This window comes from Mobula birostris, chromosome 9, assembly GCF_030028105.1.
Source record: "Mobula birostris isolate sMobBir1 chromosome 9, sMobBir1.hap1, whole genome shotgun sequence".
Classification (NCBI taxonomy): Eukaryota; Metazoa; Chordata; class Chondrichthyes; order Myliobatiformes; family Myliobatidae; genus Mobula; species Mobula birostris.
Window position 1 is genome coordinate 4,159,274 of NC_092378.1, and position 17,804 is coordinate 4,177,077.

General features: G+C 45.4%; 1 protein-coding gene across 3 annotated transcripts in view; it reads left to right on the forward strand.

The window, feature by feature from the left end:
* Positions 1-17,804, forward strand: part of mybpc1 (myosin binding protein C1) — a 155,549-nt gene that overhangs the window by 106,345 nt on the left and 31,400 nt on the right. For all 3 annotated transcript variants that reach the window (XM_072267395.1, XM_072267396.1, XM_072267397.1), the window contains 6 exons: positions 167-271; positions 1,772-1,960; positions 3,459-3,593; positions 11,139-11,306; positions 14,243-14,331; positions 16,034-16,229. In XM_072267395.1, the coding sequence (XP_072123496.1) occupies positions 167-271; positions 1,772-1,960; positions 3,459-3,593; positions 11,139-11,306; positions 14,243-14,331; positions 16,034-16,229 (882 nt within the window). The remainder of the gene's footprint in view (positions 1-166; positions 272-1,771; positions 1,961-3,458; positions 3,594-11,138; positions 11,307-14,242; positions 14,332-16,033; positions 16,230-17,804) is intronic.

Consider the following 17,804-nt stretch of genomic DNA (forward strand, 5'->3'; position numbering starts at 1 on the left):
GCCACATGATTGGCTAATTTAGATATCTGCATTAACGAGCAGGTGTACAGGCATAATATAGTCGCTGAGTGTAGTTCAGAAGGAGACAGCAGGACCTTCCCGTCAGATTGAGATGAGGCTTCGTGAGTGAAGTTACTGATGATGTATTCTCCTCCTTTTGCTGCAGATGTTCCAGATGCCCCCGCAGCGCCAATAGTTACTGAGGTGGGAGGAGATTGGTGCTCGATGACGTGGAACCCTCCAGAATACGATGGAAGCTCGCCAATTTTAGGTAAGCTGGAACATCGCAGGAGGTTAGGAAAACACAGCATCAGTCAGTATATTCTACAAACTTCTTGCATCAGGCTGTTCCAAAAATACCACTTTTCATACAGGCATTGCTTTACAATGGGATAAAGTGCAAACATGAAAATAAAAGACAATAAGATGTTAGTTAAAAGCAAGGATAAATGAATAGGTTTTGAGCCGGTGTTTAAAAGTGTCGACGGAGTCTGCATCCCTTATAGTTTTAGATACTGAATTTCACAGTTTAGGAGTGTAGTTCAGAAAAGCTGACCTGCCAATTATTTATTTGAGAGAGATTGTTTAAATTTAAGAGACTGGCAGAAGACAGACATGGATGTTGGGAGTTGAAGCAGACACTTTTGAATATTTTCACGCTGTGATAAATAAGAAATAAATATACAAGGGGGGTGAAGGTTTACTGTGGGGGGGGGGGGGGCGAGGATGTAGAGCTGAGTTTCCTTGGTCTTTACCTTTCATCCCGCCAGCCTTCTTACCAACCTTCATCATTCGCCATCTGCTCCAACTGGACCCACTGATCACATCTTCCCTCCACCTCCCCCAACTTTCCCCTTTCTCTTCTTCTCAGAGTCTGATGGCAGTGGGGTAGAAACTGTCCATGGGCCTGGTGGTACGTACTTTCAGGATTCTGGACCTTCTGCACAGGGGGAGGGGAGAAGAGAGAATGTCCCAGATGGGTGGGACGTCTGATTACCGTGGTTGCTTCTCCAAATCAGTGTAAAATGTTATTTATATTCATGAAATTTGTTGTCATATCTGTAAGATGCACTGCAGAGAAGCCGTGGAAAGAAGCACTCTGAATCAACTTTGGATTTGGAATTGGAATTAGAATGGGTTTATCATCGATGTATCTCAAATAGCTTGTCTTGCAGACAGCTCATACAGATCAGATCAGATCAGTACACAGTGCATTGGACTAGAACAAGGTCAAACAATAATAGTGCAGGATAAAGTGTAACAGTTACAGAGAAAGTGCAGGCAGACAGTAAAGTTCAAGGTAAATTGTGTGATCAAAAGTCTCTCTTACTGTACTAAGGAATGGTTCAATAGTCTGATAACAGTGGGATAGCAGCTGTCCTTAAGCCTGGTGGTACATGCTTTCAGGGGAGAGGGGAGAAGAGAGAAGAGAGAGGTGAGTGGGGTCTTTGATTACGTTGGCTGCTTTACTGAGACAGTGAGAGTGTAGGTAGGGTCCATGGAGTGGAGGCTGGTTTCCCTGATGTGCTGAGTTGTGTCCACAACCCTCTGCACTTCCTTGCATTCACAGAGAGAACAGTTACCATACCAAGCTGTGATGCATCCAGATACGATACTTTCTGTGGTACATCAATAAAAACTGTTAAAAGGTGACACGCTGACTTTCTTTAGCTTCCTAAGGAAGTAGGGGTGATCTTTCTTGGCCGTAGCAACTCCATGGTCAGACCAGGACAGACTATTGCTAATGTTCACTTCTCTCCCCTACATCTAGGCTACATCATCGAGAGAAAGAAGAAACAAAGTTCCCGCTGGATGAGACTCAACTTTGACCTCTGCAAAGAAATGACCTTTGAACCCAAGAACATGATTGAAGGGATTCCCTATGAAGTGCGGGTCCTTGCCGTCAATGCCATAGGGATGTCCAAGCCCAGTGAGCCGTCCAAGGCTTTTATTCCTCTCGGTAAGAACAGGCAAAGGCAGAGTTTCTGAATTCCTTTATTCCCAAACGTGAACTAATCCAAACCCTCCCACGTGCTGGTGTAAGGAATGATTGGTGACTCCTTTCCCTGAATTATATTTGCCAGGGCTACTGCCAGGTTTATCCGGCTCCTTACGGACACAGTCAGGAGCTGATGCATCCAACTATGGCAGAGTCATCAGAAAACTTCTGAAGATGGCAAGACTCTGTGCAGTAGTTGAAGTCCGAGGTGTAAATGGTGAACAGAAAGGAAGACAAGACAGTCCCCTGTGGAGCCCCAGTGCTGCTGATCACTCTAATGGTGTGCTGGGAAATGGTATCAACACTGGTGATGCCAACAGGCTCAATAAACTGATTAGAAAGGCTGGCTCTGTTATAGGAGTCAAATTGGACACACTGAAGGCTGTGGTAGAACAAGGAACCCTATGGAAAATCCTGGCAATTCTGGACAATGTTTCTCACCCTCCGCATGCCAGCTTGGCAGAACAGAGGAGTACTTTTAGTAATAGACTGAGACAACAGTCTCCAAAGAACGCAATGTGAGATCATTCTTACCCTCGGCCATTCGGCTCTTTAATGAGTCAACCTATAGCCGGGGAAGTGATGACCCCCCTCCCCTCCTGTTAGACTGTTTGTGGTAACTTATTTTTTAATCTTTCTACTTCTTTTCCAATATTTATACCTTTGCACTTGTAATGCTACTGTGACACTGTAGTTTCCAGTGGGATCAATAAAGTATCTATCCATCAATACTCTTAGCGTAGAGCACCAGAAATAATGCTGGAGGAACTCAGCGGGTCAATCAGCATCTGTGGGGGTGGGGGGGAAGAAATTGTCACCGCTTTGGGTCAAGACCCTACCAGGTTGCTGACTGACACTTGAGTTCCTCCGGCAAATTGTCTACTGTTTGAGATTCCAACATTGGCAGTCTCTCAAGTCTCCAACTGTGGCCAAAAGAGTTTTATAGGGCTGGTTGGCTTTATCTGTCACAAGGGCATCCATCGAAACATTCAGTGAAATGTGTCATTTGCACTGACGACCAACACAGTCTAACTATGTGCTGGGGGCAGCCTGTAAGTGTCACCACAATTCCAGCGCCAACATAGCATGCCCACAATTTACTAACCCTAACCTGTTCACCTTTGGAATGTGGGAGGAAACTGTAGTACTGAGAGGAAAGCCACACAGTCATGGGGAGAAAATACAAACTCCTTTCAGACTGTGGTGGGAATTGATCCCCGATCACCGATCACGGGGCCGTAAAGTGATTGGCTGACCCTTATGCTACTTTGCCAAGCTGCAACATCACTCTTGTATTCATTTCTCTGACCAGTGAAGGTTTGCATGCCAGATGCCGTCCTCACCCTGTCTACATGTGTGGTCGTTTGGGAAAGGAGATTCCCCTTCTCCCTCTCCATTCTTTAACTGATAATGTTACACCGAAGGGTCTCTCATCTCTCTGCTCTGTTTTATTGTCCAGCACCCACCAGCGAGCCCACGCTCCTCACTTGCGATGGTGTGACGGATAACAGCGTATCGCTCAAGTGGCGGCCCCCTGAGCGTATCGGTGCAGCGGGTCTGGATGGATACCGTATCGAGTATTGTCTGGAAGGATGTAAGCCTGCGATCACATGTATTTTCAGATTCAGATTTGTTGAGCGCATGAACATCGAAACATCCAGTGAAATGTGTCACCTGCATCAATAAACAACACCACTTAAAGTTGTGCTGGGGGCAGCCCACAAGAGTCACCACGCGTTCCAGTGCCAGTATAGTATGTTCCTGAACCAAAGGGAATAACTTCACTCAACTTCACTGAAATGTTCCCACAAACAACGGACTCTCTTTCAAGGACCCTTAATCTCGTTATGTATTTATTTGTTTGTTTGTTTGTTTATTTATTTATTTGTAGTTTGTTGTCTTTTACACGCTGGTTGAACACCCAAGTTGGTGCAGTCTTTCATTTATTCTATTATGGATTTATTGAGTATGTCCAAAGAAAATGAATTTCAAGGTTGTATATGGCGACATATACGTACTTTGATAATAAATTTACTTTTGACCTTTAGGCAATATCCAGCAGAACAATTCAAGCAGTAACAACTGAGCAAAACAAAGACACAATAGCAAACAAGCCCCTTTCCCACACTCCCAAGTCACAGACATAGATGGGCCTCCAGTCCCAAGACAGGCTGCTTCCAGGCTTCCATCCCAGGACAGGCTGCTTCTGGGCCTACAATCCCAAGACAGGCTGCTTTCAGGCCTCCAAATCCAGGACAGGCTGTTTTCAGGCCAACAATCCCAGGACAGGTTGCCTCTGGGCCTCCAATCCCAGGACTGTCTGCTTCTGGGCCTCCAAATCCAGGACAGGCTGCCTCTGGGCCTCCAATCCCAGGACAGGCTGCCTCTGGGCCTCCAGTATATGACCCCAGACTCTCAAGACTTGCAGACATTAGACCTCCAACCCAACCCTGGCCCAGACTCGCAGACTTATCCTCTGCGCCTCTACTTCCAGACTTGTTGCTCTATATTTTGAAGTCGCAGAGCCAGACGTCCCACCTCTCCCAGTAGTTCCGGGAGTCTCCTGCATATTGATAGTGGCTCCCTGATGCCAACAAATTATATACAATATCTCAGAAATCGATTTTTTTTGAGAGCACAAGAGTGAGAGAGAGCACGAAAGTGAGAGCGCGCACACGAGAGAGAGAGAGAGCACACGCGCGCCATGGCAGAGTGTTCCAAAAAAAGAAAATATAAAACGTATTTCACCCCAGACTACACTAAAGTGTACCCCTGCCTAATAGGGTCAAAAATAATGACAGTGTTGCTCGCTGCACTGTTTGCAACAGTGACTTTTCTATTGGGTTAGATGACTGTAAAAGACATGTTGAAGTGAGTTTAACCAGTAGCATAGCTAACGTTATTTAAACTAGCTGGCTAGCTGCTGAGGAGCTACTCTATTGCAGACATCCCACCTCTCCCGGAAGTTCCGGGAGTCTCCCGCAAATTGATGGTGCTACCTCCCCGAAATGAGTTTTTGCAGGGTGGGATGTCTGCAAAGCACTACAACAAAGAATTAGGCCCTTCAGCTTTATTAGTTTATCTTGGTTTTCTGCTTCATCCCACCTACCAGCGTCCAGACCATGGCCCTCCATACCTCTCTCATCTTGTATCTATCCAAACGTCTCTTAAACATAACATTTGAACCTGTATCCATCACTTTTGCTGGCAGCTCGTTCCACACTCTCACCACTCTGAGTGATGAAGCTCCCCCTCAGAAGAATCACTCCAGGGGGTTTCTTACTCTTGTGGGATAACGTCTTTCCTAACAAGGGAAATCATTCGCTCGGCGGGAGACACTTGTGGCTGTGATACAATCTCAGGTTCTGGGTCCTCCTCTGTGGTGGTTGTAGGAGTTGACTCTGGGACTGCAGGAAGTTGTTCTGAAATTTCCGGATGCCTTTCTTCTCTGACAATTGGCTCTGTTCTCCTCAACTGATCGATGTGTCATCTCCAGATGATACCGGACACAGTCTTCACTGTGTAGGAGAATGGCCCAGTTCTGTCCTTAATCTTTCCAATCTCCCACTTTTGATCACCTCTGTAGTCCCTTGCCCATTCTGCTTGTCCAGGAGTGAAACATCAAACCTCCTTGTTTAAGGAGCCTTCATTTTGCCTCAGCTGTTTGTCCTGCCTGCTCCTTCTGAGACTGGCTTTTAGGAGATCCAAGTGTGAATGCAAGGGACGACCCAGGGGCAGCAAAGCTGGTGAATTGTTGGTTGGGGAGTGTGCGGCATTGCGATGTGCAAGGAGGAAATTGGCAAGCTTTGATTCCGTGTCAGTGTAGTGTGTTCTGCTGACATTACTCAGTGTGTTGATTAGACTCTGGCCAAACCTTTCCACTAGCCATCTGTAGCTGGGTGGTACGGAACAGATGTACTATTCATTTTCAGGAATGACTGAAACTGTTCCATAACAAACTGCGGTCCATTGTCACTGAGTATTCAGGAACACCAGTCTCAACACATCACCGGTATGTCAGGTTATCGTGGAGGCCAGTGGGAACACTTCAGGCCACTTCGTAACTGCATCCACCATTACCAAGAAATTTGTGCCCATCGATGGTCTGGCAAAATCCATGTGAATCCTCTGCCAGGGCCATGCAGGACATTCCCAGGGATAGAGAGGGGCCACTCTTGGCATCTTCTGGATGTGTTGGCAAACTACTCGATCAGCTGATCTGTCTCAGGCCACCAGACAAAGCTTCAAGCCAATGATTTCATTTTGACCATGCATAGATTTAGCTCCTCAAATACTTCAGCTCTCAGCTTGGATGGTGCAACTCTCAATCCCCCCATAAGGTTTAAAGAATTCACACTTGTTGCATTGTGCTTTGGGCCCATAATCTTCTAATCTTTTAACAATATCCTGAGATTTTGGAGATGTTCCTTGTCATCCTCACTGGTGACAATGATGTCATCCAGGTAACACGCGTACCTGGACAGCCTTGCAGCACCTCTGCCAGCGTGCAGGTGCAAAAGCAACTCCAAAAATAAGCCTATTATATTGACAAAGCCATTTGTGAGTGTTGGATTCTTCTTCCATCTCCATCTTCAGTCCACACTTTGCTGAAGCGTTTTTCTCCAGAAAGGTTTGCAAAGATATCCTCTGTCCTGGGCAGAAGGTATTGATCTACTTTCAATAGCACCACAGATCCTGACAGACCCATTCTTCTTGGTTCCTGGAACCACTAGAGTTACCCATCGGCTCCACTCAGCTTTGGAAAGAATTTGTTCCATATCCATTGGATCTAACTCACTGGATACTTTATCACGAGTGATATAAAGAGCAGGATCAGTCTTGTAGCACATGAGTGTGGCATTTTCATTTAATGCTATTTCACCCTTGATACATTTGAGTTTTCCAATGCTATCCTCGAACACTTGTGGCATCATCCAGTGCCTCTCTTAACCTGTTTGCAGTTGACTCTGTTGGAGGGGATGTGGCATGCAAATGGTGGATGGATCTCCAATCAAGTTGTAGTGGGTCTCAGGCATTCATAGTCCTACAATGCTGGCCCTTCTGTCTTTACTACATACAAGCCCAATGTGGCTTGTTGGTAATTGTATTTCACTGTTACAATTGTCATTCTCACAGGAGTTATCTTTTCTCCAGTATAAGTTCTTAGTTAGATATCTGCAGATTTCAGTTCAGTATCTTTGAAATGCCATACAAACTCACTTTGTGGAATGATTGAAACAGCTGAGCCAGTGTCTATTACATGTTAATTAAGTTGCCATTGACTTCTGATGTAAGCCATATTCTTTGTCTACTCTCAGTTTTCACACTGTAAATCTTAACACGACACATTCCTGTGTCACTCCCATCATTATCGGATTTTTCATCAACAGCATGTTCTTTTTGAAACTGTAACTTCATCTTTTCCACATGCAGTCTACTTTTTGTCTGCCTAACATGCTCTTTGTGTGTGTCCTACTTTGTTGAACTTTCTGAAAGTTTCACCTTTAAACCTGCATTGGTCTGGTGTATATCAGTCACTGTCACAACGGTAACACAATTTGTTCAGCCAGGCAGGTTTTTGTTTAAATGTTGCAATTTTGTTCATGCTCACTTTAATTCCTGACTTCAACTCAGTTGTGTCTCTCGCGGCTGTTTCCATTGATACAGCAACTTCAACTGCTCTTTTACATGTGAGTTGTGCTTCAGTTAAGAGCTGTTTTTGAATACTTTCTTGTAAGATTACACAAAGTAAACAATCTCTTAGTGCATCATTAAACCTATCACGGAAAATACTCAATTTCTTCAATTCAGCCACATATGCTGAAATAGACTCCCCTTCCTTTTGATTCTATTTATGAAACATAAAGTGTTCTGCAAACAATAAAGGTTTCACTTCTAAATATTCCTTCATTACTTTCATAATATCAGCAAAGCTCATGGTTCATGGGAATTAGAGTGCCAGAACAGTTAGTGGAGAAGTTGTGGAGGCAGATGTTGGTAAGATCTCAGACAAAATCAGGAATCAAAAGGTTAAACATGGTTTAATTAGAGCAGTCAAACTTCTAAACAAACTATATGCTTTTCCACCTATTACACCCAGCATAACTGATACTCACTTTTCATTGGCTATTCCGTTTGCTTCAAAATGCTGTTCAATTTGTTCAGTATACATCAACCAGATATCTGTTGTACAATCAAATGCATCTATATTTCTGATGTAGCCAGCCATTTCTGTTTTTTTAATTTATGATTATTATCACCCGGTACTCACTGTTTATAGATTCATTGTATCATAGAGAAGTACAGCACAGAAACAGACCCTTTGGCCCATCTAGTCTATGCTGAAACCATTTAAACTGCCTACCCTATTGACCTGCGCCAGGGCCATAGCCCTCCATACCCCAAACATCCACATACCTATCCAAACTTCTCTTCAATGTTGAAATCGAACTTGTATGCACCAATTGTGCTGGCAGCTCATTCCATACTCTCACAAACCTCTGAATGAAGAAGTTTCCTCTCATGTTCCCTTTAAAATTCTCATCTTTCACCCTTAACCCAAGACTTCTGGTTGTAGTTCCACACAACCTCAGTGGGAGGTTCCAGTAATGCCTCTCCCCCCCCCCCACTTCACCATTTCCCTCCCTCCCTCCCTCCCTCTCATGTTATCTCCTTGCCTGACCAGTGACTCCCTCTGGTGCTCCTCCCCCCCCCTTTTTTTCCTTTCTTCCATGGCCTTCTGTTTCTTTGACAATCAAATTCTCAGCTCTTTGCTCCATCCCCCCCCCCTTCAGGTTTCACCTGTCACCTGGCATTTCTCTCTTCCCTCCCCCCTACCTTTCAAATCTACTCTTCAGCTTTTTTTCTCCAGTCCTGCCGAAGGGTTTTGGCCCGAAATGTGGACTGTGCTTCTTTCCACAGATGCTGCCTGGCCTGCTGAGTTCCTCCAAAATTTTATGTGTACTACTATAGCAACTTTATGTTTCTTGCAACAGTCTGCGATCTCTTTACAAATTTGTTCCTCTAAATCCCTCGGACTGTTGGGTAGTCTGTAATATACTTTATACTTTATTGTCATCAAACAATTGGTACTAGAACGTATCCAACGATATTTGATTCTGCACTTTCCGCTCCCTGGATTACAAATTGATAGTAAATATTAAAAATTTAAATTATAAATCATAAATAGAAAATAGAAAAATGGAAAGTAAGGTAGTGCAAAAAAACCGAGAGGCAGGTCCGGATATTTGGAGGGTACGGCCCAGATCCGGGTCAGGATCCGTTCAGCAGTCTTATCACAGTTGGAAAGGAGCTGTTCCCAAATCTGACCGTATGAGTCTTCAAGCTCCTGAGCCTTCTCCCGGAGGGAAGAGGGACGAAAAGTGTGTTGGCTGGGTAGGTCGTGTGCTTGATTATCCTGGCAGCACTGCTCCGACAGCGTGTGGTGTAAAATGAGTCCAAGGACAGAAGATTGGTTTGTGTGATGTGCTGCGCCATGTTCTCGATCTTCTGCAGCTTCTTCCGGTCTTGGATGGGACAACTTCCATACAAGGTTGTGATGCACCCTAGAAGAATGCTTTCTATGGTGCATCTATAAAAATTAGTGAGGGTTTTAGGGGACAGGCCAAATTTCTTCAGTTTTCTCAGGAAGTAAAGGCGCTGGTGGGCCATCTTGGCATTGCACTCTGCTTGGTTGGACCAAGTCAGGTCATTTGTGATATTGACCCCAAGGAACTTAAAGCTTTTGACCTGTTCCAATTGCACACCACCGATGTAAATTGGGTCGTGCAGTCCACTACTCCTTCTGAAGTCAACAACCAATTCCAATTCCAATATAGCCACATTAACCTGGTTACACCTTTCTTATTTCTTAGTTTCACCCATTAAGCCTCACTAGTCGAGTTCTCCAGTCACAGTACTGCTTTGTCAGGATAGACATTTCCCTGACTAGTAATGCCACCCCTCTGAGCAACATACACAAAATGGTGGAGGAATTCTGCAGGTCCTGCCGAAGGGTTTCGGCCTGAAACGTCGACTGTACTTTTTTTCATTGATTCTGCCTGGCCTGCTGAGTTCCTCCACCATTTTGTGACTAGTTGCACCATGTTTAACCTTTTGATTACTGATTTTGTCTGAGGTCTTACCAACATCTGCCTCCACAACTTCCCCACTAACTGTTCTGGCACTCTGATCCCCATGAACCATGTATTTAATCTGTTTTCTACCTTTTTATTTAACTCAAACATCCCTTTCCACTTTCAAAGAAAAACGTGCTACACTTCAACAGGTAGGTTGTTGCCTCAGGTTCATTTTAGAACTATTTCATCATCACCGTTATGCTTTGTAACTCCAGAAATTAATTGAAAGAAAAAATGGGATCTGGGACACATTTTGTCTACTTCATTTTACTTTTAGTGAGGGATGCACATATGACATGGTGATGTAATGACAGATGCCATTCACATACTTTTACATATAACCCGTAATGAATTATGTAAATAACAAAGAATATTTAATCAAACAATATATTTACAGTATTACTCAAATATTACTGTATTAAATACACAACAACCCTCTGATTCTGAGCTCTCCTTCCTCCTGACATGTTTACGTTTAACTTCACCACCTCTCCCTCCACCCTGTCTGCACATTCTCTCTCATTTCCTCGGCCTTGCAGCATATCCTCTGCCTATTTTGTCGATTCCAGCCTCTCAAACATCCCCACTGCTCCCAGTTGCCATGGTAACCCTTCATGGCTTACTATTCATTTTTGTGTGTCAGCATACAGAGAACATAGAACATTAGAGCACAGGACAGGTTCCTCGGCCTACAATGTAGTCCCAACCTTTTAACGTACTCTAAGATCAATCTAACCTTTCTCTCACACATAGCCCTCCATTTTCCATCACCCATGTGCTTATCTAAGAGCCTCCTAACTGTCCCAAATGTATCTGCCTTTACCACCCGTCAGAGTGTTGCACACACCCACTATTCTCTTTGTAAAGAACTTACCTCTGACATCCGATCACTGTAAAATTATATGCAGGAAAGTTCCCAGAAGGTCCGGCAAAACTAAAGGCAAGTTATCTTTGTTCTGATTGGTACTAATGTTTTCCTCCTTTCCTATGCTGTTGCCCAGCGGATGAGTGGATCGTGGCAAACAAGGAGCTGACTGACAAAACCAAGTACACGATAACTGGCCTCCCGACCAACGAGAAGATCCACGTGAGAGTGAAGGCCGTGAACGTGGCTGGGGAAAGCCCTCCCATCTGTCTGTCCCAGGCTATTCTCGTTAAGGAGGTGGTGGGTGAGCACACATCTCTGCCCAATGTTTGGTTACTGACTCCCGGTAGCGTAGAGACCATTTCTGAACGATCTATGAACACTACCTCAATATTCCTCTTTTGCACGATTAATTTTTAAATTCCGACTTATAATGATTTCTTTATATCTTACACTGTACTGCTGCGACAATACACAAATCGCATGGCAAACACTGCGTGACCAGTTTATTAACACATCCTGTACCTAATTAAGTGCCCATTGGGCGTATGTTCATGGTCTTCTGCTGCTGCAGTCCCTCCACTTCAGGACTCGACAGGTTGTGCTTTAGAGATGGTCTTCCGCACACCACTGTGTAACGCATAGCTATTTGAGTTAGCATCACCTTCCTGTCGGCTTGAACCAGTCTGGCCATTCTCCTCTGACCTCTCTCATTAACAACTGCCGCTCTCTGGATGTTTTTTTTTTGTTTTTCACGCCATTCTCTGTAATCTCTAGAGACGGTTGTAGGTGAAAAATCCCAGGAAATCAGCAGTTTCTGAGATACTCAAAGCACCCCATCTGGCACCAACTATCCAACTATTGTTCCACAATGAAGGTCACTTAGATCATATTTCTTCCTCATTCTGATGTCTGTAAGATGTGAAATTTGCTGAGTTGCTACAGCAGTACAGACCAAAGGCATAAAATTACTGATAAATAAATAGGGCAGAAAAAAGAAACATGTAGTGTTCCTTGTCCGTTCAGAAACCTGATGGCGAAGGGTAAGAAGCTGTTCCTGAAACATTGAGTGTGTGACCTCAAGCTCCTGTAGCTCCTCCCCAGAGGCAGTAATGAGAAGAGGGCATGTCCTGGGTGGTGAGGGTCCTTGATGATGGATGCCGCCTTCTTGAGGCACTGCTTCCTGAAGATGCCCCTGTTGGTGGGGAGGGTTGTGCCTGTGATGGAGCGGGCTGAAAGCTTAACCCTCCGTAAAGTCCTGCGATCTCGTGCATTAGAACCTCCGTACCAGACAGTGAGGCTGCTGGCATGCCTCCTTTCTGATGTTCACTAAACACAAGTGTGGGTGGGCTCCGAGGGTCTGGATGATATTTATCACTGTCACTGTAGGCGTGAGATTATTGAATTGGAACCATGCTAAATTAAAGGAGTCTGTCAGTGATGTGTCTGTGGTAGACTGTAGAAGTTTTGTGCAGTGTGTATGTGTAGAATCGGAGCTGGTATGGGCACTGCTATAATGGCTGCTACTGTGTGAGCCTTTCGTGCCTACGTGTGTGGGTATCCTCTGTAGGCATGCTTCCTTGTAGGTGCTTGAGTGTGGGGTGCATTTATATGTAAGTGTGTGTGTGTGTGTGTGTGTGTGTGTGTGTGCGCGTGTGCGTGAAATCAGAATCAGGTTTATCTTCATCAGCATGTGCCGTGAAATTTGTTAACTTACGTAATGTAGAAGAGAGAGAGAAAAAAATATAATAAAAATAATAAGAAGAATAAATAAACAAGTAAATCAATTGTGTATACTGAGTAGATTAAAAAAACATGCAAAAACAGAAATAATGTATATTTTTAAAAAAAAGTGAGGTAGTGACCAAAGATTCAATGTCCATTAACGAATCGGATGGCAGAGGGGAAGAAGCTGTTCCTGAATCGCTGAGTGTGTGCCTTCAGGCTTCTGTATCTCCTACCTGATGGTAACAGTGAGAAAAGGGCATGCCCTGGGTGCTGGAGGTCCTTAATAATGGACGCTGCCTTTCTGAGACACCACTCCCTAAAGATGCTCTGGATACTTTGTAGGCTAGCGCCCGAGATGGAGCTGACTAGATTTACAACCTTCTGCAGCTTCTTTTGGTCCTGTGCAGTAGCCCCTCCATACCAGACAGTGATGCAGCCTGTCAGAATGCTCTCCACCGTACATCAATAGAAGTTTTTGAGTGTATTTGTTGACATGCCAAATCTCTTCAAACTCCTAATAAAGTATAGCTGCTGTCTTGCCTTCTTTGTAACTACACCGATATGTTGGGATCAGGTTTGATCCTCAGAGATCTTGACACCCAGGAACTTGAAACTGCTCACTCTCTCCACTTCCGATCCCTCTATGAGGATTGGAATGTGTTCCTTCATCTTACCCTTCCTGAAGTCCACAATCAGCTCTTTCATCTTACTGATGTTGAGTGCCAGGTTGTTGCTGCGGCACCACTCCACTAGTTGGCATATCTCACTCCTGTACGCCCCCTCGTCACCACCTGAGATTTTACCAACAATGGTTGTATCATCAACAAATTTATAGATGGTATTTGAGCCATGCCTAGCCACACAATCATGGGTATACATAGAGTAGAGCAGTGGGCTAAGCACACATCCTTGAGGTGCGCCAGTATTGTCAGCGAAGAGGATATGTTATCACCAATCTGCACAGACTGTGGTCTTCCGGTTAGGAAGCTGAGGATCTAATTGCAGAGGGAGGTATAGAGGCCCAGGTTCTGTAACTTCTCAATCAGGATTGTGGGAATGATGGTATTAAATACTGAGCTATAGTCGATGAACAGCATCCTGACTGAGTGACACAGTGTGTGTGTGCATGAGTAACACAGTGTGTGAGTGTGTGTGTGTGCATGAGTGTGCGCGCGAGTGTGTGCGCGCGAGTGTGTGTGTGTGTGTGCGCGCGAGTGTGTGTGCACGAGTGTGTGTGTGCACGAGTGTGTGCATGTGCGTGCGCGTGAGTGTGTGTATGTGAGTGTGTGAGCAAGTGTGTGCACAAGTGACACGGTGTGTGAGTGTGTGCGCGAGTGATACGGTGTGTGAGTGTGTGCGTGAGTGACACGGTGTGTGAGTGTGTGCGCGAGTGACACACTGTGTGAGTATGTGCGCGAGTGACACACTGTGTGAGTGTGCCCCCACTGTCTGCCACGTCGACACGGCTATAACTCACGAATTACCATGTACATTTCCATCCTCCTCTTTCAGAACCTCCCAGGATCCGTCTCCCACGGCAGCTGAAACAAACATATATTCGGAAAGTCGGAGAATCTCTGAACCTCCTGATCCCTTTCCAGGTATGGAGTGTGGGTCTGTGTTGTTGATGCTTTCAGGCATTCACTCTCACCACTGGGAAGTGTTCCAGGCTGGGTCCCAGCTTTGTGCAAGGTCTGAAACAACTCAGCCCATGCTTGCTTGGGGAGTCGGTACATCAGCCCATCGTTTCCCAGTGCTGTCCCACTTGGAGAGGCTGGAGAGTGCAACACAAGCCCAATTAAACTGGGTCTGTCACTCACACCCAGCCACTGGAACCGGTTTATTGTTGTCACATGTACCGGGACAGTGAAAAACTTGTCTTGCAGACTGTTCATACAGATCAGGTCATTACACAGTGCATCGAGGTAGAACAAGGGAAAACAGTAACAGAATGCAGAATGTAGTGTAACAGCTACAGAGAAAGTGCATGCAGGTAGACAAAGAGGTCCAAGATCATAACAAGGTAGATTGTGAGGTCAAGAGTCCATGTTATCATACAAGGGGCCATTCCATAATCTTACAGTGGGATAGAGGCTCTTCTTGATCCTGGTGGTACGTAATTTCAGGCTTTTGTATCTTCTGCCCGATGGGAGGGGGGAGAAGAGAGAATGTGTGGGCGGTTTTGATTATGCTGGCTGCTTCACAGAGGCAGTGAGAAGGGTAGACAACGTCCGTGGAGGGGAGGCTGGTTTCTATGATGTGCTGAGCTGTGTCCACAACTCTCTGCACTGTTATGGTCACGGACAGAGTAGATGCTGTACCAAGCTGTGATTGCATCCAGACAGCATGCTTTCTGTTGGTGCATTGATAAAAATTGGCGAGGATTAACAGAATTATGCCGATTTCTGTAACCACCTGAGGAAGTAGATGCGCTGGTGAGCTTCCTTGCCTGTGGGGTTGGATCAGGACTGGCTATTTGTGATGTTCACCCCTTGGAACTTGAACCTCTTGAACCTTCTTGACCTCAGCACCACTGGTGTAGACAGGAGCATGAACTACTGGGATTAAGAGACCTTCCGTTCATTGTCCATTCACTGCAAGTCCGTTCATTGGCGAGACTGACAGCTGGGAAGCTGCGTTGCCCAGGTTGCGTGGAGGACTGGCCCTCAGCTGTGGAGATGTTTTGGACACAGGAGCCTGTTGCAACCGCCCAGAGGAGAGATCAGGGGCCTCTGCTGGGCACGCTGGAATAGTGTCGGGTTAGTGGCTGGCCCCGCTTGTTGATGCTGCCCTCCAGTGTTCACTCGGTGGAAGGACAAGCTGAACCAAGATAGTCATAGTCATACTTTACAGATCCCAGGGGAAATTGGTTAATCTACAGTCATGCCACTCAGGGACTTGGGCTGTATCTTACCTCTTTGTGACTGTGTGATTTTCTGAAATGATAACCATATTTGCTATTTGTGCTATGTGCTGTCTGCAGTGTGCTCTGTGCTGTTGGTAATGTGTTTTGCACCTTGGCCCCACCGTTTCGTTTCACTATATGGTTGAATGATAATTAAATGTAAACTTGAATTGAAGTGCTTCTCCCTCCCCTCCCTCCATCTTTTAACTCTACTCCTCATCATTTTCTCTCCAGTCCTGCCAAAGAGCTTCAGGCCGAAACGTCGACTGTACTTTTTTCCATAGATGCTTCCTGGCCTGCTGAGTTCCTCCAGCATTCTGTGTGTGTTGCTTGAGCTGAGGTGGGTGTTTTTGAGTTGGGTCACGCAGTGGTATCTCATGATCAACCTTTATCCCCAGGGTAAACCAAGGCCAAAGGTGTCCTGGATGAAAGATGGAAGCCCCTTAGATCAAAATACCATCAGTATCCGCAACACGGAATCAGACACGGTGATTTTCATCCGCAGAGCTGAAAGGAAGCATTCCGGCAATTATGAGCTGTCAGTGCTGGTGGAGAAGATCGAGGACAAGGCCACGATAGTCATTCAGATCGTAGGTACGTAAACCAGGGTTGCACCAATCCGCGGCCACTACAACCTGCCTCCCAGACAGTCAGCATTCACGACAATTGGTCAAGGGAACACGACGTGGCCTGAGATCAAACTTTAAGGATGTGAACATCATTGTGATGATTCATTCATTGCCTAAATTGTCTTTGAGAAGGGGTTGAGCTGCCTTCCTGAACCGCTGCTGTCCATTTGGTGAAAGTGCTCCCACAGCAGATTTGCATCATAGTAGTCATAGTCATACTTTATTGATCCCGGGGGAAATTGGTTTTCGTTACGGTTGCACCATAAATAATAAATAGTAATAGAACCATAAATAGTTAAATAGTAATATGTAAATTATGCCAGTAAATTATGAAATAAGTCCAGGACCAACCTATTCGCTCAGGGTGTCTGATCCTCCAAGGGAGGAGTTGTAAAGTTTGATGGCCACAGGCAGGAATGACTTCCTATGACGCTCTGTGTTGCATCCCGGTGGAATGAATCTCTGGATGAATGTAATCCTGTGCCCAGCCAGTACATTATGTAGTGGATGGGAGACATTGTCCAAGATGGCATGCAACTTGGACAGCATCCTCTTTTCAGACACCACCGTCAAAGAGTCCAGTTCCATCCCCACAACATCACTGGCCTTACGAATGAGCTTGTTGATTCTGTTGGTGTCTGCTACCCTCAGCCTGCACTGGCCACCACAGACTCGTAGAACATCTTCAGCATCATCCGGCAGATGCTAAAGGACCTCTGTCTCCTCAGGAAATAGAGACGGCTCTGACCCTTCTTGTAGACAGCCTCAGTGTTCTTTGACCAGTCCAGTTTATTTTCAATTCGTATCCCCAGGTATTTGTAATCCTCCACCATGTCCACACTGACCCCCTGGATGGAAACAGGGGTCACCGGTACCTTAGCTCTCCTCAGGTCTAGCACCAGCCCCATAGTCTTTTTCACATTAAGCTGCAGATAATTCTGGTCACACCATGTGACAAAGTTTCCTACCATAGCCCTGTACTCAGCCTCATCTCCACAGCAGGTTTGCATCCAGTTATGTTAACTAGTGGGAGGCTTTCAGAATCAGATTCGTTGTCACTCTCTTTCCTGACGATGTTTCATGGCTGCAGTACAATGCAAAGACATAACACTCTTGGACATTTATACAGAAAGGTGCCAGGCAAGGTCAGTAACATCACCCCGCTCACCCTGCTCATGGACTGTTTGTCCCAATCCCATCAGGAGCATCCACACCAGGACCACCAGACTCAAAAACAGTTACTTTCTCCAAGCAGTAAGGCTGATCAACACCTCCACCCACTAATCCACCCTTCCACACCCCCAGCCACCACTTTCTTGTTTCCTGTCAGTCACCTTATGTACAGACGCTCCTGCGCCTAGCGTCTCTTCTAGTTCACGTTTATTGTCATTCATCCACCAAATGAAACATCCTTCCTCCGGACCAAGGTGCACAACACAGTACACATAACTCACACACACAACACATACTAATATTACCACAAATGAATTAACAAATAATAAGATGCATTTATGACACAAGTGAAATGGTAAACAGTCTA